The sequence below is a fragment of the Symphodus melops genome, assembly GCF_947650265.1.
Source record: "Symphodus melops genome assembly, chromosome: 22".
In the NCBI taxonomy this organism is placed as follows: Eukaryota; Metazoa; Chordata; class Actinopteri; order Labriformes; family Labridae; genus Symphodus; species Symphodus melops.
Genome location: NC_136712.1, coordinates 14,086,519 through 14,113,620, shown reverse-complemented (window position 1 = coordinate 14,113,620; position 27,102 = coordinate 14,086,519). Strand labels below are relative to the sequence as shown.

The following is a 27,102-nucleotide window of genomic DNA, read 5'->3' as shown; positions in this document are numbered from 1 at the left end:
CAAACTTCAAACTCATCACACACTCCCGGTCTTCACCTGCACAACCAGAGGCCGTCTTCCACACACTTCTATCCGTCCTCGGAGCTCTCACAGGCGGACAAACTCATCACACACTCCTGCTCTCAGGCAGTGTCTGCAGAGACTGTCGTTTGTGAAGGAGTCTGTCTGTGTCATTCTCCATCCTACAGACTCTCACACGTATGACCAGAAACCTCCTCTGCTAACATTATGCTGGTAAATATCCAGTGTTTCAGGGGTGATGTTAATGCTCGTTTGTGTACATACGAGCACGCGTGTGCACGCGAGGGAAAGCTAGCAACGGTTTACTGGTGCAGTTCTCCTGACAGCCATGTGGTATCACTAAAAACACAGTATTTTTTAAAGTTAAAGATAGATAGATAGATAGATAGATAGATACTTTATTGATCCCGAGGGAAATTCAAGGCACCTTTAAAGAAAAATACATAATCTTGTAATTCGCAGTAAAAAGTCTACTTAAATTACGTCAAGGCTTAATCCCTATCCTCCAAAGTGTCTCTGAAATTCTAGCCTGACCAGTGGAAAGAGCCGTTTAAGTGTCAGTGGATCAAAAGTATGTTCTTGTTTAAGGTGCTCCAACCAGAGGAGACCCTTAATCAGTCCAGCTGCATTTTGAATTTATACTTGTAATATTTCGATTGACTAATTGTTGAAGATTACATACCGTAAATTCCGGACTATAAGCCGCTACTTTTTTCTCACACTTCGAGCACTGCGGCTTCTACTCCGGTGCGGCTAATGCATGGATTTTTTATGGGGGACAATGAGCTTCTGCCGCAAAAACATTTGACTTCGTCACGTCGGATCTTAATATCAGTCATTTTGCGCTTCATGCACGCACCCTCATGATGGAAAACACACGGAGAAATACATATGATGCAGCTTTCAAGTTAAAGGCGATCGACCTGGCTGTCAAAGAAGCTAACAGAGCTGCTGCACGTTAAGATGACACTGACAGCGACAACAGAGACTGAGGAAGTGAGTAATGAAGTCATTCTGAGGCAGTGAATGGATGGACTTTTTCTTGTGAAATATATTACGGTCATCTTTTTCATCAGCCGTGTTACAGACACCGTCGGCTAGGCTTCGTATTGTAACGGTTCATGTTGTAAAGTCAGTAGTTGATAATGTGTTCATAATTCCGATTATGTGGAGAGTCAGTGAATGCACCAGCGAGAACGTGTTGAGTGGCTGTATGAGAGAACGCTGGGGGAGAGAGTTGGATTGTTACGGCAAGTTACGTGTGTTGCTCTCTGCTGTAAACGGCGTGGTCACGGCCGACAGTGATCGGGTTAAGTAAAAGTTATTATTTGAACGCTCTTGTCGTCCTTTAACGTCCGTACGGACGCTACAGTATTTGCGGATGTTACCGGTAGCCTACGTCTGTGTAAATAGCTCTTGTTATAGCGTGGACACCTGCGGCTTATAATCAAGTGCGGCTTATATATGTACAAATACATTTATTTACTTATTTTTAGCCGGTGCGGTTTATATCCAGGTGCGCTCAATAGTACGGAATTTACGGTAATCCCTATACTTAACAGATTTCAAAACATATTTTATTAGTGCCAGAAGTTACTATTATGCAAGAATACTGACAACAATAGAAAGTTTAATTTGAATGATTAGCAACGCAGTGTGTTTCTTTTAAAAGCTTCACTCAGTTCATCCGTTGACCTTTGGATTTCTTTATGTAATACTGCAGAGCAAATCTTGTTCAGTCTATTTAACCATTTTCTCTTGGTCTGGTCTTTTGTTTAAGAATCCCTCACTGTGACTGACCCTTGTCCCCTCCGGCTTGCCATCAGTGGTATAACTCTTCTCTTCTGTAAAGATGTAGAAATCTACATAGCACCTTACTGTGTCTGATTGTGTTCTCACCTGGAGAAAAAAAATAAATAAAATGAAAACAAAGGCGGGTTGTGCTTCTACACTGACATGTAGGTTACCATGGTAACAACACTTTTCACTTCTCTTTTCCTCTCACTTCAGATTAAGCAATAATTATGGTGTGTATAAACCTTTGATTCTCCCCCTTTCTTTCACACAAGTGCGCATATAGCATCAGAAATGTGTCTGTGTAATTTCAGATAATTACAGTGTTGGTCAAGGTGTGATTTTTTTTTAAAACTGTATATTTAAATGTTTTGACTTTTATGTCCTCTCTCTTGATCAAATCTATTATATGTATAATTTCTAAGGAAGCTGTTTGTATCAGTGATTGAGTTTTGCATTTTTACATCAGCCTGAGAGGTAGAGAATGGAGAGAGGACGACATGGATGAGGCAGGTCAACAGAGGAGGGGAGGAGAGGTCAGTGAGAAAGAGAAAGTGAAGTGGAAAATTGAGATTTCTGGGCAGCAATTATGATGGAGAAGCAATATTGTGGTAATATTGTGTTCCACCCTGCCAGCCTTTATATCGCCATCCTTCATGTGAAACTTCACAGAGCACTGTATGGAACACATTGATATTTTTTTTTCAAGGCTTGTTCATAACTATTCTTGGTCCAAGCAACACAGAACATGACTGAGGTGTAACCTTACAAAGAACCAAAGCATGAAAGTACATGAGGGATGGAGGCAGTATCAAGCAGTAGAGCACTTTATCTAAAGCTAAATTACATTTCTGTCACACAGAGCTACAGCCATGTTTCTTCTTTTATTGAACAGCGGTCAGTAGACTACAAGAGGAGAATAGGTTCTCAAAGCCAAACAGGTGGCTCCTTTATTACTACCAATACCTTCTCTCGTAAGATAGATTTTCTAATATTGATTCTGAGCTAGAAAAGCAAGGAGAACAATTGTTCCTGATAAAGATGACAGTTCCCTTTTAAGCCTCTGTAAGCTACGGGAGTATAGGGATGAGTCCCAAACCTGCAACCTCAAAAAATGTCAACAGCTTTATAAGAAAAAACAACAATAACAGAAGAAAGATTTAAAAAAAAAAAAACAGAATTCTACCACAGTTTTCTGTTGTCGTCTTCTACTTCTCTGTCTGTCATTTAATTAGGGTTAGCAAACTGATATGAGCAGTACCGCAGCGTGTGCCTGCATTGAACGGACCGTCACACCCGACCCATGACGGCACGGGACCAATACAAATAGTGTTAGTACCATATAAATGACAACGACTCACGTTAACCAAAAGCATAGACGTAATTTGTCATCCAAAACCACAGAGACCAGATATATAGTCCAAAGTAGAGAATATACAGTAGGCCTAATCTGTCTTATATTTTCCACAGAGAAGGTAATGACTTCACACACGACTTGAGCGTGTTCCAGTTGGAAGTCCGAAAAGCAACATGGACACCCCCAGGAGTACTTTGTTTTGTTAGCTAACACCAGACGATAGCAACACACTACGTGATAGTCCACAGAGAGAACTTGCACAAAACTTTTGGTGTGATTGATTTATTCACACAAAAAGAGGAACAAGCGGCTAATAAACATAATTACAGCTTCATGCACGTCCAACTTTTCAACCAGTAAGTACGACTTCAGGGGGTGTTCCAGCTGACACCTCCCACTGGGAACTCGGTATTTCCCACTTCCCAGTTCAACTGGAACGGCCCCCTGAATGCCGAGGTGAACGTGGAGCTGTCCATGGTGCTGAAACTCAGTAAACCATTATGTACTTCTCCTGCAGCCGCTCTATTCGTTTCAAAATCTGAACCTGATAATCTGGCATCAGTGATCACGACCAAGTTTCAAATGAGACAGCTTTGTCAAGTTAACTATCAACACAAAGGCCCACACAGATACTATATTGTACAAACAGGGAAAATAGTCTCGCCTCTTGTAAATCGTGCCCTGAATGAATTGGTTTGTTATGATCTCCAGATTCCCATTTTGTAATAGTGTTGTGGTGATTCAGTATAGCAACACAGTTCATTCGGCAGCCGCAGATACATTTGATGTATCAAATGTGGAGGCTGGAAAAATCTTACTATGCATTCATAAGCTGGGGGAGAGTTTGTTTGCGAATAAGAGACTCTTGAATGCTGGTCCAAGTGGGTACTTAGCTTGTCTTAGTGGGTGATTGGCCACAAGCCATTCATAGTATAAGCGCCTTTGATTGGCAGTTAGGTTTAATATTCTTCACCTGCAGCTTTGTTTTGGTGTTCTGTTTTTTGAAGAAGGGAAAACTGAATCGTAAACGGCCTCACTAGTCCATTTTAAAGTCTTAAAAAAAAGTGCATGATAAAGCTGGAAATTTGGATGCAGCTTTTTTAAACTAGCGTGCTGTCAATCTGCTCACCCAGTCTGAACAAATGAGCTTTGATTTCAAAAGGAAAGATGAAAGAAATCGCTCAATGCCAAGCACTTTTGACATCATTGTAGCACAACGAAATCATTGCATTACATAAAACGTCTTGGTAGGCAAACAGGCGCAGTGGGTAATCAAGATGAATGGGGGTATTGTTCAGAAATGAGCGTGGCTTTATTTGAAAGCAGTAATAGCAGAGAATGTTCGGACCAATTTGAAGCAGAAAGACCCTGTACCATTTCATGCAACAATCCCAGCATCAGAAATTGTGTTCCATAGAGCCAGTTTTATAATTGTATTCATGTTCGTTTCAAGATTTATATTTCTGCCTGTATTCATCTGCAGTCCAAAAGCCATCTCGTAACCTCCTATTCTTTTAAGCTCTTTCTTGTTTTTTTATTCCCAGATAATTGAATGTTTCACTTTGAAGGCAATCAACAGACGAGTCGTGTACATGTTCCTATGACACTTTTTTTTTTTAATGGTTGGTTTCCTTCTTCCTATAAACACACACAGGGCTCACACACCTGGTGGATGTCTGAGGGAGTTTAAGCTCACCACCACTGCAGTCCTAATACACCCACTGAGCATTAATAATTCAGAATATTTGAACATTTCATGAAACTCCACGGCTGCTCTGTGGTTGTTTAAGTCCACTAGGAAATGGTAATGGGACCAAGGCTTTATGCTGGGGGAAAAAAGGGCTTTGAATCACCAAACTATAGCCTCTTAGGTAGCTTCACATTTAAGCAGGACTTTATCCATTCAAAAAAAAAAAGTTAAAAGATTTTTTTATTGTTGAAAAATTAATAACTATCACTGTCATTAAACATTGTCTCCATGGCCTTGAAGGTTCGAGCCCCCGTTTGGTCAAACCAAGTGGTTTAAAATTGTAAGCATCCCTTTTTACTGACTCAAGCTTGGTTCAATGCTTCCTGCTAATAGAAGACGTAATTAAATCTAAAACATGCAAGAGGCATTGTCTTCTCTGCTAATCAACATTTCAATAAATGCGCTTTCTGCTCTGGTGCTTTTTATTCCCACTACTTGTTCCTCCTCTCGTATCATGAGTCAACAAACCAAATGAGCTGCCTGACAATTATGTTCACATGGTTAATTTGAACAAATATTTTGCTATAAGACTAATGGAAATGACAGATTTCTGCCCTTGCTGTCATCAGTGTGCTGGCGGGGGTTGCAGGGTGGAGTGCAGGAAATGAGACCAAATTCCCATATGGGAAATTATTGTGGAGGCTGCATTAGCAGAGGATGCAAAGCTAGGCAAGCTGCTTGTGACAAAAGCAAAGAAGGGAGACCAGGGAATTATCTTTCTCTTTACTTCAGTAATTGGTTTCCACATAGCCCAGCTTGCTTTAAGTGAGGCAACAACTACAACATGAAATAGTATGAATGCAGCTGTTGATTCTTGTCTTCCAATGTTTCATTGCTGCTGCAAATAGGTGATTATTCATCAGGTGCAAAATGTCGATTAGCTTCTTCTAATTAGCAGGCTTTTGTAGGTGTCACCAGTGTTGATTGGTTTTTGTTAAAAAATCAATACACTTTCTTTATTTTAGCAAAGGTAGACTAATACAAATCAGCACACTAAGTTTAAAGTCAATATTAAAGGTTTAGCTGCTGATGATACAAAAAGGGTGAATACCTGGTAATCATTTTGAGTTAAGTAGAAACAACAACATAAAGGGACGAGAAGCTGCAGGCTTATTGCACTGCAAAAAGGATTAAACAAGCCTTTGTTTAGCTCGTTTAAGGATTAAACAAACAAAAAAAAAAAAGATTAGCACACCTGTAGTTGAAGTCAAACATAATGATACGATTTGTTCCCCATGTGGAGTCATCAATTTTAAACTTATGTCTACCCTTTTGGTCTGAATTTTAGATGACACAACTACAAGATGACACTTACCCCAAATCCCATCACTTTTAAATGTTATGTAATGGAAACATTTTCATTTGGATAACACAAAACACACTGAATAAAATAAGGCAGGTTGTTGTTTTTAACACCTATTAAATTTTTTTAGCAAAATGTAATGAAATTCAGGCTTGGTATTTCCCACAGACCGACAACCAGCTGGATGAGCAGATTAATTAACATGTTTCTCAGCCATTCATTTAGCCAACTGTACCATGCAGGGAGAACTGCTATTGGTCACTTTGTAATTTTCCTCTTGCAGAGCTCTTTTGCCAGCCTAAATGCAGTTTTCCGTGACCGTGCCTCCCCAGGTTGTGACAGCTGGCTGCAGTCATGAGCCATAAACGGAGATGCTCTCTCTATTGCTGTAAAGGTATCATGGCATTTAAACCTCTAGATCTTAAATGCACTGTAAAGACAACCCCAGTTATTTCAGGTGGAGGAAAATACTCTTTTATACTTGAACGAAAATGATATTAACAGATAAATGCGTATCTAAAATTAAGACTGTCACTGTCATATGACATAATTTCTGCTGTTGGATGTGTTCCAGTTTTTGTTTTCTGGGCAGAGCAGGCAGAATGTAATCCTCAATGGTGATTTAGTTAATAACCCCCCCCCCCCCCCGCCTAACTCTCAACTCTACCTCCCTTGTCCTTTCTCAAGTTAGTAGTTTGACTGTAAACTATGACAACGCATAATGACTATCATCATTCGTTGTTTCTAATTCAAATTCAAAAAACTTTATTTATCCCCGGGGGGCAATTAAATTCTAGCATTGGACCGTGTGTGTGTTTGTTATGTTCAGCCTTTCTTAGAACCCAATTGTCTAGTTCCTCACACCTCCAGACTCTCTTGTTCTTTCTGTAGTTCAACAAGCCAAAGAAGGGTGAGCACAAGTTTTTCATTTGAAATTAAAGCGTCTACAAGTTTTCTCAGTTTTAAATGTACAAATATGTATTTACAGTTTTGCAGTCTACAGCCAAAATGTTGATTTGATTTTAAACACATTGCCAATCATCTGAGACCTTTATTAATTCAGTTAGACTATCATCTATTGAAATGAAGCCTCCTCGCATGCAACAATGTCCATCTGCTAAAGTATTCAGTGCTCACATGAAAAGACAGCAATAAACCTTTAAATCCTCCGAGGTTGCATTATCCAATTAAAATATGCTTGTTGAATGTATATGTTTTAGGTACAGAGGCCTCTACGTGTATGCCCTGAGTGAGATTAACAAGCGCAGCAATGGCTATGACTCATCCATAAATGTGGGTCTATTAGGTCAGTAAATTATCTTTGGCTAAATTATTATCCCTAATGAGAACCAGATTAATGAGACAATTATGAGCTAGGTGACTTTGCTCACGCTTCTGTTGTCTATTTGACACAAGCTTCTTTGAGGCTCTATCTCTGGTGTGTGCGTGTGTGTTTCCCTCAGGAATACCGCTGTCATTTGCATTGGAGCAGGTGTGCAACTGGGAAGTCATGAATCTCAATGACTCAGAAAATTGATTACATGCAGACTTCAAAATGGCTCTAGAGATTTTATTACCTGGTCATTGGGAAAAGAGGATGGATGAGGGTTGTATGTGCTTTAAAGGACGATGGCAGGAGGAATTTACTCGTTAAGACTGCTCCATTTCACCGGCTTAGAGCAATACATGCGAATCAGTGATCAAACATCAGATCTGTTTCCTCATCATTTGTTATTTACACGTGACATGGAAGCGTAACAGCCGACATTTTCATCAACCTCAAGCAGAAATACTGCAACTGGTGGAATGACCAGGGAAGACATATCTTCTTAAAAAAAGCAATTTTGCTGAAGAGATTGTGACATTGAGCCTAAAAACAGTCATAAGAGGATGGACGAGACATTGTGACGATGATGAAAAAAGAGAAATGAATGGTTGCTCTATTTTTAACGTATATAAAACTAACTGCAGACACTGGATAAACCATCTGTTAGGATAAAGGAGAGTGTTGTGATTATTAAATGGAAGGGTCATAACTCATGTAAAACTGCTTTAAATGAAAATCTGCCATTGTGTTAAAATGTGAAAAACAAGATCTGACCAACATTTCAAAGCATCTGATCGGGGCGGCTGCGGCTCAGTTGGTCGAGTCAGTCGTCTCTCAACCCCCAAACCTTCCAGTAACATGTTCCGACGTGTCCTTGGGCAATACACTTAACCCTAAATGGCTCCTGCTGTGTACAAATGGGATTAGTTACTTCCGATGTGACGTCATTTTGCATAGCAACCTCTGCCGACAGTGTGTGAATGGGTTAATGGGTGTGACATGAAACCCTGAGGAACATCAGCAAACATTTTTACTATAATGACATGATCACATGATATGACTTGATATGCAGAATTAGCTTTGCTATTTATTTAACCTTGTGTCTATTTGTCTTCCATAGCAATGTCTTCATTTTACAGCCCTTAGTCCTTTTATGATAAATTGTTCAATTTACAAGAAACAGCGGATGCTAACACATGAAATGTGACAAAATCCTTTTTGTATAATACACACCACAAATCAACATTAAAAAAAATGGAAAAAAAGAAAAAAATCATATATTTTTGGACAAAACAAAAAATAAAACCACAAGCTCAACGTCATAATTTTTCCCAATCCATCAAACTCATCCTATTAAGCCAATTAGATAATAAGTCCACTCTTATTTCGACATCCATAAAATGAAATGGCTTACAGCAGTTCATGTGTGTTTCTTTATAGCATCGCTGGCAATTTGAGGAAACAACAAAATGTGTTGCACAGCAAAGTAAATGTCAAGATGTCAAGCTGATTTTTTTTTAATGATGATTTTAGTGCTTGTTTAACATTTCACCATGTGATTTCAAATTGCATTACTTTGTTCCTTTCAGTGGCAATTGCCTTATCCATGTTTAAATAGTAGTACAGTTCATCTTTCCAGGGTTTCAGTTTTGGAGCAATGTCAGAGAAATATTTTCTTGATGAATGATTAATTGAGGAAACAAGGATATTCTGATCCAAAGTGGATTGCATGCTATTGTTTGTAATAATATTTATCTTTAGACGTAAAAAAAAACATGCCGGATCATTTTGGAATCATCATTTTGGAATCATCAGATGCAGTCAGGAAGGCTGTAAGTTGGATGGGACAGCCTACTCCAGGCCTGTGTCTTCCAGCAGTCTGTTTAAGTAAGCTACAAAACAACAAAAAAGCCCATTCAGCTGTATTCATTATAATCACATCTAAGGAAATTCAAACAATTCCCTAAGGCTCCTGGTATCTGCCTTGTTATTTCATCTTGACGCACTCTAATTCACCGCTTCCATCACAGTAGCGCAGTTTATAGATTGCCTGCAGGACTCTTGAAGATCTCGCTGTCTCTTCAACACACTTTTGTTTTCTTCATTCACATCTTATTGCTGCAGGCTCTCACAAATCACTGCACTTGAGAGGTGTGAAAATAGTATTTAATTCGCACTCAAGCTTGCAGTTACTGTAGATTTTTATATGGTGTTTTTGCTACCATCATAACACAATCATGTTTCTCCTTATCCATTGCCACTTTGTCTTCTCCATTTATAGTCCTGAAAAAATGTGTCTATAGGTAAACATGGACAAACATTGATTTATTATGTTAGTTTCTTTTTCAGCAAACAAAGTCGACAAACTGAACTGCATCTCTCCACTGTGTCGTATACTGTTTGTTACAAGTTACCCACTCAGCTTGTCTCAAGGCTGCTGAAACAAGAGGTGAAAAGTGACTCATTCAAAGCACAGACTTTATTTAAAAGATTTTGACAAGATTGTATGTGAGAGGTTCTTTTTTTTCTACTGACCTCCTGTTGCCTCCTGGTAAACACTTTGAGGTAGGGAAGAGGTGCTTCGTCTGTTAAAGCAGCTGTGTCACTAAAGTCTTTTTTTTTTAAAAGCCTCAAATAAGTTTTTCTTAATTTTAGTGAACTTTTCAGTCGTGATCATTTTTGTATCCTGCAGTTTTTGTTTTGAACTAAAACAGCGTAGTATGCCATGGTTTTATGTTGATGGACCATCTGCTGTTTCCAATGACAACAGATCCCTTTTCCCCTTGTGGCTCTCCCCTTAACCCAGTTTTATACCAGCATTGTTTCCCCTTTTCTCATTTTCTTTCTCTGCTTCCCTCCTTTATTTTCTGTATTCTGATTGGCTTCCCTTTTCTCTCCTTTTTAGTCGAATCCTCTTAATATCTCTCCCTTCCTTTTCATCTCGTCAGATATTTTCACATGGTAGCCGATTTTCTTTTGATGTATTACTGCTGTCAGTAGCAAGTTGGTTCATGCTCAGTCCCCACTCTTGAACTCCAGTAAAGGACCACGGACTAGCTTATGTGCAGAGGGGAGGGACGGGATACAACAAGGCTTGAGCACTTTAAATACACTCTTGAGGCCGGAGTCCTATTACATATGAAAACATGCATTAGCTTCTTTAATGTCTCTACTGTAACATTGAGAGGCTTTTTTAAAAAAAACAACAAGATAAAGATAGAAACAAAGAAATCCAAAGTTAGAATTAACAGAATCGAACCAAACTGATATTGAACCAAGGTACGTATTGAACCATGAGTTGACTGTATTGTTGCATCCCCATACCGCCATGTGTGACTGCCTTTTATTGTCTTCGTGCACGCATCAAACCGTGACCTCTGAACTAGGACAGTTTGGGACAAAGAATGATAGTGTTACACCTGTATCGTTAGTTGAGTCTGCAATTAACTAGCAAGCCTCCCGATAAACTACTGTAGGTGTGAAACTGCATTAATGTAAGCTAAAAATGTGGGGGGGGTTTTCAATCAATCAATCTTTCATCAGCGCCAAGTCGTAACAATTTTTATTTGGAGAAACTTCACAAGCAGCAGGTAAGAGACCTGACTCTTTGTTATGTTACCAAAGAGAAAATGGGATGGGGAATATTTGCTCAAGCTGTTTAACAGACCCTCTTACCTTTAGAATTACTGATCACTCAGTAAGTGTTTTGGTGTTTTTTTTCTGCACAGACTGGTGCACAAATTGGACCCATTGTCTGCATTCAGTAAGTATGAGCCATCTGTTTAGAAAGTATTTTCAGCTATATATTCCACCTGTTGTTTCAATTGTATTCTTTTTTTTTTTTTTTTTTTTTTTTTTTTTGAACTTTTATTCAGCTCCACTAAGTTAATGACTCAGTTGATATGAAGTGCTCTTCTTCAGGCCATTGCCAGCAGAAATAATAACACAAGTACTACCAGCTGCAAATACTTTGGATGGTGGGTTGAATAGAACTGTCCAAAAGCAGTTAGAGTTAAGTATCAGGTGAAGTAAAAAAAAATAACACACAACAAGTGTACATACATGTTGGGAATGTGTTAATAACCTTTATTTTTGTCTAAATGTGGTTTGGAACCCAGGTGGGTACTGTGTTTGGCCCAGAGGTTTTAGCTTATGTCTACAGAAACACTCCTAAACGAGTCCATCGAGTCTATCTTTAAAGCCCCGTCATACCCAAAAAACTGAAATGAGCGTTATGGCTTTGCCAATGTCATTGTATGATTTTTATATTTTGCAAATTACCAGGCCTATACAAATCTCCATGCAACAGAAGAGGTCTATTCAAACCAATGTTTTCAGATGGTGGAAGGATGGATTTAGAAGACCTGAGGGTTTGTGTATTCAAATCAGGCTGCTTGCATAACGTCGTCCGGCTTCTTTCAATGTAATATTTTGGATTAAAATAATGGGTAGATATCTGCTTGATGTTTTTTTTTTTTTTTTCACCACCACTTGTGATAAAACTGTGAAAATGAATCCAGAAGACATGCAGTAGAGTCTAGGAACCATTGCTTTCTCCTGGATTTGTTTTCAGCTGCAGGTACAATAAATCCTATGAACCTTGAGAGCACATTGAGCTTGTCAATGTGTGTTATCTTCTGGTGGGTTGGAACGTGGAGCATAGCTATTCACACTTTATGCATTTAAAGACACAATTTGATATTTTAAATAATTTCCTTTTTTTTGTAGCAAGAGTCGTAAAGCACTGCAAAAACGAAGGTCAAAGAATTCACCTTATAACCTGGCACATACTTTGTCAAGCTTGAATGCTGCAATCAAATATAATGAGTAATAGTGAATCAGGGCATAACAAGGTGTTGCCTCTTCCTCTCCAAACCAGTGTAAAGAACCTTAGAATTAACTCTGATAAGTTTGTGTGGGTCAAAGGAAAAGCAACAGTGGCAAATAAAGGATACAAGAGCTTCTTTCCCAGAGCTCACGACTACGCTGTTCCCCCTGTAGGCTTCAAGAAGCTTATTAATAATTGAGGCCGGGCAGTTATGTGATGACAGATCTATGACGATCCCCCCTCTGCACCTGTCACAAGCCCTGCGAGGATAGATGGATGTAATCAGCCTCATTCACACTCTCAAACACAGTACTTGGGGGGGCAGCTGGATTTAAAAAATGTGATAATGAAATTTCTGCAAATGCTAACGTTGGCTCAGTCTGTTGAAGAAAATACCCACATGCCAGGTAAGACAGGAAGTGTGAAAACAAGCAATACAATAAGTAAATGTGCAATTTGTTCATTAGTCAAAAAACAGATTTTCACATCTTGGAGCTATTTTAAACATGCATATTACAATGTTTGTATCCAGTTAAATACTGTTGTATAATGATAAAGAAAATAAATGACTTTCTGTGTTTATGAGTTTGATTATCAGCCGCCTTTCCTCTCTATTACACATTTCTTTTCTCGTGCCTCACGGCAATTTTTCCCCTCAACTCATTCTTGTACAACATTTGTTTTAGTATGCACGGGGGGATGTTTAGCTGGTGTTTTTTTTTTTTGGTCACTGAGAAGTCAAAGAGAGCAGGAAAATGTTCACAAATTAAAAGTAGTAAGACTTACATTTAATGACAGGCTTTGTGTCTGCAGTGAAAGCTGTCAAACTGCAAAACAAAACAAATCTGAGTCGCACAATGAACGTGCCTCCGTCTTGTCCTTCCCTAAATTTCAGGTAGCAATCTGTATCTTAATATGTGATCTGATTTCTTCGTTGCATAACACTGACTTCTCGATACTTTCTAATTAAAAGGGAAAAACGAATAATGGCTCCCTTTGCTTTTTCTGCCCCTATTTCATATTAAACGCTTCTTAAAGCCACCAAGCTGCAGGAATGGACAAAAATGAAACGCAATTATGGAAAAGGAAGTGACAGGCAAACATAGGGGTTTGTTGATGTTTACGCCAAGACTTCTAAGCTTTGTGGAACATTGTTAGATGGGCGTCTGTGGATCAGTTGGTAGTGTGGACGTATCTCAACCGGCAGATAGATAGATAGATAGATAGATAGATAGATACTTTATTGATCCCGAGGGAAATTCAAGGCATCCAGTAGCAGTATACAGACAGGCAGGACACAAGACATTAGTTACAATACACACCCGCTGTCCGCCCCCCCTGTATACAATAATCCCCCAAACAAGATTTAGCAGCCCCTATGTGACTAAGAATAAACATAATTATATGTTAAACCTGTGCAGTTAGCATTAGCAGTTAGACTTAAAACTAATATAGCATAATGTACATAACCTGTGAGGAGAGAAAAACATGTGTTGGTTAGAAGAGACCTGTAAACAGTAAAAGAGCCTGAGAAACAAAGTGCTGACCTTTAGAAACTAGTTACATAGTTACATAGAAAGTAGATAGCAACCTCTGCCATCAGTGTGTGAATGGGTAGGTGTGACATGCGATGTAGAAGTGCTTTGAGCCGTCAGAAGACTAGGAAAGTGCTATACAAGCTCAAGCCCATTTACCATTTACTGTTAAGACAGCAACTGGTCAAGGTGTTCTTGTTCTGCTATTCAGAATGCTGCAGCTCGTGTTCTGACCAGATGTCCAGATGTGATCATATTACGCCAGTGCTATCCTCTCTCCATTGGCTCCCTGTTCATGCCAGAGACAGACTTTGAGGTATTGCTGCTAACCTATGAAATATTTAATGGCAGCTCACTATTGTATCATAAAGAGCTAGTGGGGCCCTGTGCCTGCTCGAGCCCTGCATTCTCAGGAGACGGGTCTTCTGAGTGTCCCAAAGGTCAAAATGAAGACACCTGGTGGACAGGTTTTTTTCTCACCGACATAGTGGAACAGTTTACCTCTAGACATCAGGCAGGCTTATTCTGTTGAGGCTTTTAAAGCAAAGCTATAGATTACTGTTTACTGTTGTGTATGAGTCCTCTGTCTGTTTCCCTCAGAGTCCAGGTGTGTGTTTAATTTTGTTTTAATTATCTGAAATGTTTTTAAACTGTATTTTCTGTGCTCTGTACAGCACTTTGAGCATAATTTATTCTTATTATAATTTTTCCACTTGTTGGTTTTCCTTCTATCTATGTCTGATTGTTTGTTTGGTGAACTGTTCATTTTGTAACTCGTCCTGAGCAAAATGTTGGTGAAATCTGTGAACTGAGTTACATTACACATAGTATAGGCTTCAGTCTCTTTGTTGTGTTTGAATCCTGTCATTCAGTGTGTTTCATGCGAGGCTCGTAGGAGCGTCTGACCCCCCCTGTGCCCTTTTTGATAAACACAGCTGCTCCCCTGCATCTGCCAAAAAGGCTGTTTGCTGACTAGATTTGATCTTGCTCTCATTAAAATGCTTGTTTTTCCAGATGCTACATGTCCAGAGAGATTCTCAATCATTCAGGACATAAGCGATGAAATCCTTCCTGTCATTAAAAACTGTTAAAATTACTTTTAAATCTCTAGAATACCTTTCTTAAATGGTATCAATAATGTAGAATGAAAACATCAAACTTATTAAAAAAGTTTCTAACCCTAACTCTAAGTCTCCTACAAGTACATGACATCCCCTCCCTTAGTTATTTGTATTTCATCTTCTCCCTTTACTGTAATAATGCCCTTACTGTACTTTGGCTTTGTTCAAACAACAGTCAAATCTGGTATTTGTCCAATCAGATCTTTAAGCAGACTGTACTTTTTTTTTTTTTGAGTGATGAGAACAGACTTTTTGGCCGGACATCACCAACCTATCCGTATGTGTTACTTTGGCAACGATACAGGCGTCAGCACTTGCAGAGGCTGGTGACGCGGAGACATAACAAATACAGATCCATCATCTTGCCATCCAAACAATCGTGCTGTCAAGTCTCGCAGCGGGTCTTCTCAATCACACCTTGGTTTTTTTTGTCTTCCTCGACATCACCCTGCTGGATTCAGCTCTGTACTGCCCGGCTACTCTGACTCACCTCCGTCGCCCTTTATTTAATCTCATCATTTTAAGATTAGATTTTAGAGGCCAAAGCATCCAGAAGAGACTTTACTTTACAAATCTAATTGGAGTCACATTTCATCTGCAGATGAAAACATTGTCTAAACTTTATGGGCATAATGCTTGAATTTCCCTCTGGATCAATTATGTATGTATGTATGTATGTATCCATCTATCCATCCATCCATCCATCCATCCATCTATCACTAAGTTTGATGATCAAAAATGTAAACACACATGCATGAAAAGATAAATAGATGAGTAGGTCCATGAATGTGAAACTATTTAGAAATTGAACTGAATGAGTTCCAGATCAACGTTTATCTACCGTCTAGTACTACATGGGGACCACATGTGACTTAGAAATGACCCCACCACATCTTTGTTTTCTTGCGGCGCGTTTGCCAGGGAGAAGCAAAGTCAGTGTTTTTAACCCTCATTTACTGACATGATCCCCTGAATATGAAGGCTCTGTGTAGCCCTCGTTGGAACAGCACAATGCAGAAATATTGATTGGAAAGTGCCTGATCGCTAGCTGATATAGATCATAGGGACAAGACAGAAACAATTAAGTTGTATGTAAGAGGAAAAAAGCAAGTTAAAATAGCAAACGATCCCTCCCATCCACTCAATAGGGAGTTTGAACTTCTCCCCTCTGGTAGACGTTACAAAGTGCCACGGGCAAATTGCAATATTTTCAAAAATGTCTTTATTCCCAATGCAATTGGGGCACTGAACACCATATCCCGTTTATGGGTTGTAATGTAGCTGTCATTGCTGTCCTGCCTTTTGCCCTGAAGATGTCTGTGTGTAAGTGTTGTTGTTGTTGGTGTTCTGCATGTTGTTTTTTATGAGACCAAAGACAAATTTCCACACCGTGGATAATAAATGAAACTAACTAACTAACTAACTGATGTTATCTGCCTAACGTTACCACATAACAGTTGTGCCTGTTGAAAGACAGAAATATTTTCCTTACTGCATGCTGCCATGCATGTAATCCATCATCATCTTCTGAGAGTTAACCCTTCTGATGGATTTGAGCTCGCTCTTTCTGCGAGTGGGTCGCCATGCTGTCGAGCCAGATAAGGCTCCTGAACTTGCATCGAAAAAAGCTGTCAAAATGTTTATTTTTGAAGGCAGAAAAAAGGCGCAGAGAACACAAAAAACCTTTAACAAAAAAACGGCCCTAAATCACCCAGATGCCGATTCACACGGGACTAATATTATCACATAACCTCTGTGTTTGGTGAAATACGGTAAATAATGTTTTATTTGTGGCTACCTTTCTTGTCACTAAAGGTCACCTTACATTAGAGTAAAAACAACCCAATCAAACTGTATAAAAACAAAAACAGCAACAGTAAGAAGTCCACGGTCAGACAGAATGTGCTAATCTAAAAAGGTTTTGAGCTGTGATTTGAAGGTGGGGAGCGAGTTCATGTCAGATGGATTGTGGGAAAGAGGATGGGATGCTGTACGGCTGAAGGCTCGAGAACCCATTGATTAAAGGCGGAAATATACACGCATCGCAGTGATACATTGATCCTGACCTTCTGCTCAGATCTTGACAGAGTCAAGTGTATAGTGAGCCACCTTTGATGAGGAAGTGAAGGAGAGAAAGAAGAGAAGAGAGGAAATATGCAGAAGAAATAATTAGAGGAGTGATGGGGGTTGAGGTTTGCCTGTTTCAGTCTTCAATCCTTGATTGCAGCCAGTCTGGTTATGTAAGTGAAGCCCACTTCCAGGCACTTATTTTCTAGAGGACACCGTGATTAGATGGATAGAGAGAGATATTCTTCTATGAAGTGACTTCTATCTTTATAATCCCTGTAGTGGGTCCATCAGCCACCTTCCTTGTTTTCTTGATTGGCTATTTTTCAGCACCAGCATGTCCTCCTTTGATACTATTGACCATGTATTGACCCATGGATAGAAATACGGTTCACTGATTTTCAACGGACTGAGAATTCAATATGAAAATTAGTAATCGTAAGTGCTCCGAATGGATGTCTGCCAATGTTCCTTAAAGCAAGTTACTGTCTGGATCTTCCGTTTCTATACTTCTATCTCTTCCTGCCGGGGCTTCTTTAGATGGCAGAGGCATGTGTTTCAAACATGGGAAAAGAGACACATCTGACAGTAGTGTCAATGCTAAACGGGCACTTTAATTGGCAGAAGCAGATATTGGGGGTTTTCCTGAAAGGTGGTATTCGAGAAAAGACTTAATTGGAAATTCTTTTCATGTATATCAAAGAGGATAGGAAGCAGAATAAAAAGGCACAGGGACCTTGTTCTCATTAAAATACCATCCAATGCTTCCCCTGCTAACTGTGCAAACACATGGTTTTATATATGAGCCTATCAGTATATGCTAGGTTGAATGGAGGAAATATGTCAAATCAAAGAGGATTTTACATCTTAGAGAAGAGCAGCTGATGACAGTGGAAAACATCAATCAGTAGGGATGTAAAGATTAATCGTGGGGGCAGTTAAAAATCGATTCAAAGTTGCTACTTTAAAACATTAATCGCAGTAACAGCCTCCGAAATGCGCCAAATGCAGGTAGATTTTCCGTGAGTTCATTTCAGAGAGCTGTCTGACCCAGAGCAGGTAACTGTGTTACCATAAAGTCCTAAAAATTAAACGTGTTTTAATGTAGCTGCAGCTATCCGCTCCTCTCTCTGCTGCACACTGAGTCTGACACACCAAACACTTCAGCGCTAACGCACACACACACACAGACACACATACACAGGCCCTACGCGCCTCTTTTCACTTTTAGTCTATATCAACACACAGCTGATCCGTGACCCATACGACAGAGACAGGAACACGTGATCCGGTCAAACGGTCAGCTTTTCTGAGTTCACTCTCTCCGTGTCTGCAGCTAACAGAGCGATAGCAACGTCCTCTCACAGTCTGTAGTCTCGCTGAATGCACGAGCAGCCAGAGATACATGTCTGATAATGAACAGGCTGATTCTATGCAGGGTCTAATGTTGTCAAAGCTAAATCAGTAGAGAACTTGTTTAGTGGAATAATAATAATAATAATCTGTAATGTTAATGCAAGGGGGATCAGAGAGCAGGGGGTTCTGCGAACTACCCATTTAATAAATAAAGGCAAATATATATTTGAAATTTCTCAATTTCCTGATCTGATAAAATTATTGAATTTTAAACCTGTAATAGATAAAACGGAACATAATGCTTTCTCAATTAAATGTACTGTAACAGGTGTGTAGGTGACACAAAAACACTATTTGTTATTTCAGCCATTAAAACGTGTTTGGCCTGTATGTTTCATCTACCTGCCACCTTCACCAGTGAATCAAAAAGTTTATTTGGGACTCTGTCAGTAATGTGGTGAGCGTCAGCAGCTGTAGAGCAGAGGTGGTTGGTTGTAACAAGCAGGCGTTACCATGGTAGCTGCAAAGACTGCAAGCAGGTTTGTAGCCCTGTTCAACCAAACATGTTTAAGAGCCAAAGAGATTACGAGGTGCATAGGCTCTTTCATCAAAAATTAAAGGCATCTCTTTTTTTGTCATAATTTTTGTCTCATTTTATTAAAAAAAAAAAAAATAATCGTATCGTGAACCCAGAATCGTGAATCGTATCGTGAGTTGAGTTAATCGTTACATCCCTATCAATCAGTATGAAGGATGTAAGAAAAAGAAAAAAAGTCAGTCGTGATTTTGTGTGGGAGCTTTGTTGTTGTCTTTGCTTTGTTGGAAATTTATTTAACCAGTAAAAGTGTCATAGAGATTATTCAGTGGTGATGATTCAGTGGTCATCTCTCTTATCAAGGGGTGTCACAGTTCAAAGGCTAAAGAAACCCTCAAACTTACAATAAAACAAGGATACTAAGTTTAGACAAGTCAATGGAGCTTGGACAAAATCCAAATAAAAAATGTGGTCAGTTCAATTCAAAGTAGTTCAGAAAATAGACTATTAAAAGACTGGAAATATCAGGCTAAGCTCAAATATAACCTGGAATGGAGCTAGTGAAAGTGGGCTGTATATTTGAACAATGGGAATTGTATTTGTAAGACACAAAAAAAATTAAAAATATTTTGTTCATGCCAGCTAACACCTATCGTACCATAGTAACCATACTGTACTCTGATTTCCCGCTCTTTACTCCAAAAAAAAGGAGACCATCAACAGTGTTGTATATCATCATCTTAAAAGGATTTCTTCTTTCGATTATTTCTCTGAATCTTGTTTTATTTCATTTATTTTTCAGCATTGTTGATCTTCCTGTCAATAGTGGGATTAACATGCTTCCTGCCTAATGAACTTTGTGGGAATGTTACGAATTAATAGAGTAATAGTAAAACTCTTGTTGATGGCAACACATTGGGACAAATGCTGATTAGAGTGAGGGGAATCTTGTCATTGTTAAGTCTTGTTTATGTTTTATTTCAGAGTTTGAGTTCTGTTATTTTATTCTTCCCTAGTGTTGCCTGTTTTTCTTGTCTTAATATTTCCTAGTTTGATGTGTAGTGTTACCTGTATTATTTTGTCATCTCTGATCATGGTGTTGTTTTCCTTGTGTGTTTTAATGTTTCATAGTCTTGTGTTTACGTCAGTCTTTAGTGTTTCCCTATGTCCTCCTATGTTACCTGTAAGTTTATTTCCTGTGTTGTGTTTTAAGTCTAGTCTTTAGTGTTTCCTGTTTTTGTTTGTAATATCTGGTTTAGGTGGTGTTGTCAGTGTTGGGTTTTACTTTTTACTTGTCCTCAAGTGTTCTGGTCTTGTGTTCCTTGTGTTTCCCGCCTGTGTGATTGCCCTGATTGTCCTCACCTGTGTCTAATTACCTCACGTCTATTTAGTCTCTGTCTTTGTTAACTACTGTGTTGGTTCATTGTCATTTGTCTCATGTGCCTTGCTGTTGGATTGTTTGGCTGTTCTCTGTTCCTCATCTTTTTTGGATTTAGTTTTTTTTTTGTTAGTGAGTTTTGCCTTTTGTTTAAATAAATCTTGTTGTTTCTGCGCTTGGGTCTTCCTCCCTGTGTTTCTGCGCTAGTCGTGACAAAGTCCAGCGATCATCTTCCACAAAAATACCCATAACTCCTTGAAATATTGACTGATTCACAAACGGTTTGCTTTATTACAACCCTTAGTATACATAGAATGACATAGGATGCTTGTACATATACAGGACTTTCCCGGCCAAAACAGGACAATGGAAAGCTATGTCTCTGACGTTTATAACAAATCAATACGTTTGTAAATTGTTGTTATTTGAATAGTACATGCACCATTGACGTCAATGTCATAAGCAGAGCCAGCTGCCTGTGGTGAGATGGCCGCCACATTGCTATGTCGCTCCCCATTGACGAAAAGTGCGGGTAAGTCATCTAGTGTTTATACATATCTATGACGCACAGTCCATGTAGGGGGCTTGGCCTCAATAGCCCTGCAGTTAGTAGTGTGCTATTCAATTCAGAAAGGTGGTTTTTAGTTCTTTATTTTTATTTCATATATTTATATGCATATACGTATGTATTCAAATTGGGGGAATGACATTGTCAGGCAGGTCTGGTAACACATCAGATATCTGTTTATAGAGACATTACTGCTAATGGAAGCTGGAATGTCAAAGCAACTCCAGCTGTATTTATATAGCACATTTCATACACAATTAGCAAAACAATGTGATTAACATTGCAACACAACAAGTCGAACGTGTCATTTGCATTAGACTTGTTTTTAATGTTCACACAGACTGTGTAGAATTCTATGTAGAATTTGTAAATATAGATTAATAGAACAATTGTATTGAATTGTAGTACAGAATTTTCTTTGGGTTGTAGTCCTGCTAAACAAAGTGCACAACTGAGCTATTTAATGACACTTGTAAATATGAATCTGTGTGAAACCTGGCTATGTTGCATATTTCAGGATCTTTGCATTCTGAATAAAACTGAATCAAATCTTGAAATAAATGAGGCAGAAGTGGTTGGTGACGTTCATTGTGAAATATGTTGAAGTGCAATTACTGCAGTGTTTCTGGATTAGTCATCGTGCCTGCGACTTAGCTCTTAGCTTTTCGTCTGTTTTTTTTCATCACCATCCTTCTTCCTCAATATCTCATCTGATTAAATTACAGCTGGGTGGTGTTCAGCTGAGGAAATGAAGCTGGGTGTTCTGTGAGCTTGTCTGTTTCTTTGCACACATATGTGAGACTGATTTATTGTATGAGTTAGTGTGCTTGTGTTTTTGAGGAAAAATGTGGACATATATGTGTTATATATGTTTTATTGTTCGAAACCAAAGAGAGCAAGAGGGAAAAAGATTTGTTTTAATTCACTGTGTGTGTGTGTGTGTGCGTGTGCGTGTCACAACCACTCAGTCAAAGTATGTCTTTAAAATACAATAAATGGAAAATTACTGTTATAAACCTAACTGACATTATGTTTCACTATATTGTGTTTTAGCTTGGCTTAGAATATAAGGAATGCAAGTATATGTTGTGATTGACTTCCTAAGGCCTTGTTTCCACACCGAAGAGAATCTCCATGATATTTGGTTCATGCAAAACTCCTCTCCTTTGTAATATTTCAGCCATGAAATTGCCCTGGAATACGAAAAGAAAAAAAAGGAACTTTTTGGATTTCAGCTAGACTGTCTGACAGCGAGCTACCTGACTCCAACTGCTACATTTAATATCAGCCTGACATCTATGATCATTATTATAAGCTGCTCGTTTTCACCTGCTGTGATTATCATTACAATTACTCCCCATTGCTGTTTGACTCTTTCCGTCTTTTCTTTCTGTTTCTCCATCTATCCCACTTTCCAAACCCAACACAGTAGCATCAGGTGGCTGTTGAACATGAGTCTGATTCTGCTCCTTCCTCCATAGTTATAGGTGGTTTCTATCAGGTTTCTATCTATCTGTAAAGAAACGCACAGGCCATATACAGTATTTACAGTTCTGCGGACACGTACGTAAATGCAAACAAGGCGTTATTGGCCAATTAAAGTATTTTTTTTGACTGCTTGAGATTTGGGAACATTGCCTCTTTATCTTTTAAAAAGCACAATTTGTGGCTGCTGTGCAATATGGGTGAAAGTTTAAAAGCTTTTCTCAAGATTTCCAAATCAACAGGAATCTAAGATGATCATGTCTCCCTATAGCAAGACTGAGTAGTCATCAAAAAGAAGGCTTTAGTTTATTTGTGTGTCAGCGGGTGCTTACTTTCAAAGTCTGCTCTGCTTTTTCAACTAAACAACTAGATGAGATGTTCACTGATCCAGAGTCCTCCCACACACAGCTGCTCCCAAATAACCAGCCTGCCTGTGTGTCATCTCACATGTGCAGGCTCATGTTTACTTGTGTGTGATATGATTCTTTGTGCTTGTGTTTGCAAAGTCACTTGTGTGTCCTCGCACACTGCAGTACATTTCTTACCTGTGTGTTCAGCCTTGTTTGTCTGATCTCTTGGCACTGTGTCTCTTCTCTTCTACCTCTCCATGTCTGTCCAGCTGCTCTCTCATCCTATTATGACTTAACATTTCACTAAAGGACCTGCTTGTCCGTGTATGTTGGAGATCACAGTCTGCTCCCAAGCCAAGTTGTACTCCTGAAACCTGAGAGTAGAATACATCATTTTTAAAACATCGGACATCAGTAGCTAAACACATTATTAGAGTCCTGTTTAAAGAGATTTAAATGGTTCAGTCAGTTGTTGTTGCAGACCGTAGAACCTTAATTTACCAATGTGAGAACAGTGTAACGCATTAAGCCAGAAGCTTGGGCCTGAATGAAACAAAATGAGTTACTCTCTCGTTACTTTTAAAATATTAACCATAACCTGTATGAAACATGGACTTGTTTTCAATGACATCAACTGGTCAATTGGTTTCTAAAGAGGAGCCCTACAGTGGGGGTTACCATATTGGAAACACTTGCTCCAATAACTTTAAATCTGCACACAGACTTAGGTTAAGTTGCGGCGAACAGCTACAACATGTCAGTCAATCTAACCACACCCTGAGTAACAGATGAGTTGCCCCCATACAATGTGAACCAATTAGATATGAGTTATTGGTTCCAATTAGTTTTTTTAAACCTGGCTATAAACCTTTGTTGTTGTTTATAACATGAGCCTTTTACCATAGGACTTATCTTTTGCTGCCAGCCTTAAGTGGACCCTTGAGGAACGGCAGTTTTCTGCATTGCTTTTATTTTCATTTTTTGAGACCAGAGTTTTTGCCACTCGATGTTGTTATAAAGTTTGGAGCATCTCATGGTCCTAGCACTCTTTTTCCTTAAATGACACGATCTACCATCAGTCAATGTCTTGCTTATAGTTAGATGTGATTATCAGCACACTATCATCATTGTAATAATGTCATGTACAGTGAATTTGGAGAGAGACAAAATGGAGAGTGGAGAGACAAAACCAATTCTTTAATCCAAATCTCTGTAAGAATGTGTGCGTTACTTAAACACCAAACTGTGCAGGATATCTTCATTTTTCTCAGAATGTATGTTCCATCAAATAAACTTTTCATAAGGGGGCTCATTGAATCAAGAGGAAGTTTCAAAGTAAGATATCAGAAACAAGCTACCATAACATTAAAACCCCCAAATGAAAAATGTTGTTGACAGTAACGTGGCCTTACCTTGGGCTGTTTTACTCATGTTGGGATGAAAGGAGCTCTATTCATGCCTCTATATTTTGTCGTGTAAGGTTAGGCTGAGTTTAAATTTATTTTCTGACGTTCCTTTCCTTCTCTTTTCAGAAGGGCCGGTGATCTGGCGGATGCTGACCTACCCCCCCACTCGGCGAGCCCTTGTCGTTGGCTGTGGCCTTCAAATGTTCCAGCAGCTTTCAGGAATAAACACAGTCATGTGAGTGAAAACATCCATTCAACTTTACCTCTGCCACCTAACACAGTTACAGTAATCCCTGATTTGGCAAGGGAAGCAAACTTCTGTTGAATGTTGCGCCATGGTCAGTCATTAAATAAATACAAGTTCTTAAGAAACAAGAGCAACATGTGGTTAGTAGTTTCTCATTAAGTTAATCATCTAAATGGTGTTACTTGAGATGAGTTGCAAATGAAAATGGGAAAACGTGTTCCATTAAGGCAGTTTTTTTCATCTCTAATTCCATAATCACACGGAGCAGCTCGTTTAAAAAAAAGGAGCCTACTAATTGTTAACTGAATCTTAATATTCAACTGAATATGAAAATGAGATGGAGGCCATTAGCCAAAATCCTATCATGTGCCTGTAGCTTTAAATGCAGCGAATGAGCTGGGCCCTTCTCTCAAAGGGCTTGGGTGGCTCGGGCTTTATTTGCACCGTGCCTTATTGTTAAGAAGGCAGACTCAGAGGACAGAACAAACACCTACAGTAGCTGTGGGAGTGTCACCATCATGTGGTATGGTTACTGCCCTTTGTGATGTCATGAAGGAAAAATCACCAAACAGCCTGTTTGAACTCACATCTTCTGAAAAGTGGAGCAGGCAAAAGATGGATGGATGATAAACTTTTTTTTACATTTGGTGTGTGTGTAGACAGACGGGAGACACATAGTAGTGTTAGAAAGAAATGGTTAAGTGTTTTTTCGTAATAGCTTGACTTTTAGAGTTATGGACTGTATAAATATTTAACTAACTGATTATTTATATTGGTCCCTGAACCTTTTTGAGTCACTTATGAATTAATGAATCCAATCAGATTAATCATTACTATTTATTATTATTATTAATCACTAATCAGACTTGTGCCCCCTGAGGCTGCACAGATCCACTGTTTCTAATATAGAACACATTACCACTGAAGCGTAAATATGAAATGTGTTTTTTATCCCTTCTTCCCCTTACAGATAATCCGAACAATGATGATACATGGTACTGAATCTCTGCCTCACCAGCTGTCACTTTCAAAATCACATAGATCTTGACAGATGTATTACTTTCAGCAACACAATATTAAATCACAAAACATTGCCATCCCCTTCCATAGCGCATCATACACCAAGGACTGATCCTTCACATCGCATTACTGCGCTCACTCGCCTGTGAAGGGACGGAGCACCTTTCCTCTTTTTCTTCTTTTTATCTTTCCATCTGGACGATCATGTCATGTGTCTTTGTCTCACTTCCCCTTTGAGATGAACTATATTACAAGCTCTGTAAACAATCTGTGGATATGTGCTGTTGCCTAGCAACCGAGATGAGAGCCATAGGATCGGTGTGAGCGAGTGTAGCCCTTTCTGTGAATGTGTGTGTACACGCATGTGTGATTTGATGCGCATGCACCTTTGTCGGCGTGTGTCACGTTTGCTAACGAGCACTTTTGCGAGTCAGTTTGTGGCGAAGTATGTCAGAGAAGGACATTTACATATTTGCTTGAATCTTTAACAGACGGATGGAAGGATGAGAATGCAAAGATTCACAGATCTTTCTCCATCCGTCTTTCTGTCTCTCTTACAGGTCTGAAAACCTCTGCATGCTCATTTATCTCTGTCAGCAGTGACCCATTTACACGAAGCAAAGTCTTTGATCAAGATGATCGTGTTATGCTTACACCTGGCATTAAAATGTGTCTACCATTTACAAATTGAATCTGATTGCCCTTTCACTCAGGAAATACGAAACATGGCTTCCTTTGGTGATAATTGCATCCTTCAGAATCGGCACAAAGGCCTCATCCTGCTGGAAATCCATTTTTGACAATAATATCTCAGTTGGATCCGTTTACAATGCAGCAAAGTGTTTGTAGTCAGATTTATCTTATTACCGTTGATATATGCCACAGTCACCTGACAGGTCCAGAAAAGCATCTCATTTCTAGATATTGTGCTTTTTTTTTTTTTTTTCAATTAAGATGAAATGTCTTATTTCAAGAAACTTATCATATTTGAGTGTCAATGTTACAATTATACAGGTACAGAGCAGCAGACAGCTTGGCCATGGAGGGGCAGACCTGGGAACATCTAAATACCAGGACAAGAAGACACACAGTTGGGCAGGGTGGATAGTAGGGCTGTTCTCAAAATATCAATATGGTTTTAAGATCATGAACACTTTCCAAATACATGTTACAGAATCGATATGGCAGCAAAGCTTAGATGACAGTTTTTAAAGACAATTACCGTGTGGTAGGTTGACAATAAGACCAAAGGGGCACCTTGAGGGTCTGTTGGGGCCCGAGGCAAACATTCATCGGGGGCCCCTCCAACCATTATTATTTTCACATTAATAATGAACACAACGCTTGAGAGGAAGTGCTTTAAGGGAAGTTTCCTACTGTCATTGCAAAATTTGCACATTTGAGGCAATGCTGTGGTTTAAAGTTTGTTAGTTTTTTTAGGGGCCCCCCTACTGGCCTGGGGTCCCAAGCAGTTGCTGGCCTTGCCTGTTGACAAGCAGCGCCTCTGGCCATAGCTCTGGGATTAATTTTTTTAAATGTATTTCTAGGATCTCTGAGGACCTGAATTGAAGTGTGTTAAGTTAAAGGATCCTTAAAATAATTCTGCTGTTCATCTCAACAATACAGAACAGCTGTCTAAGTATATTATATAGGA

General features: G+C 39.1%; 1 protein-coding gene across 1 annotated transcript in view; it reads left to right on the top strand.

Moving 5' to 3' along the window:
* The window catches only part of slc2a13a (solute carrier family 2 member 13a), a gene marked incomplete at its 5' end in the record, with an annotated part of 73,523 nt that overhangs the window by 24,621 nt on the left and 21,800 nt on the right, over positions 1–27,102 (top strand). Inside the window, one exon of the mRNA XM_079334838.1 lies at positions 24,308–24,416. Within this exon, the coding sequence (XP_079190964.1) occupies positions 24,308–24,416 (109 nt within the window). The remainder of the gene's footprint in view (positions 1–24,307; positions 24,417–27,102) is intronic.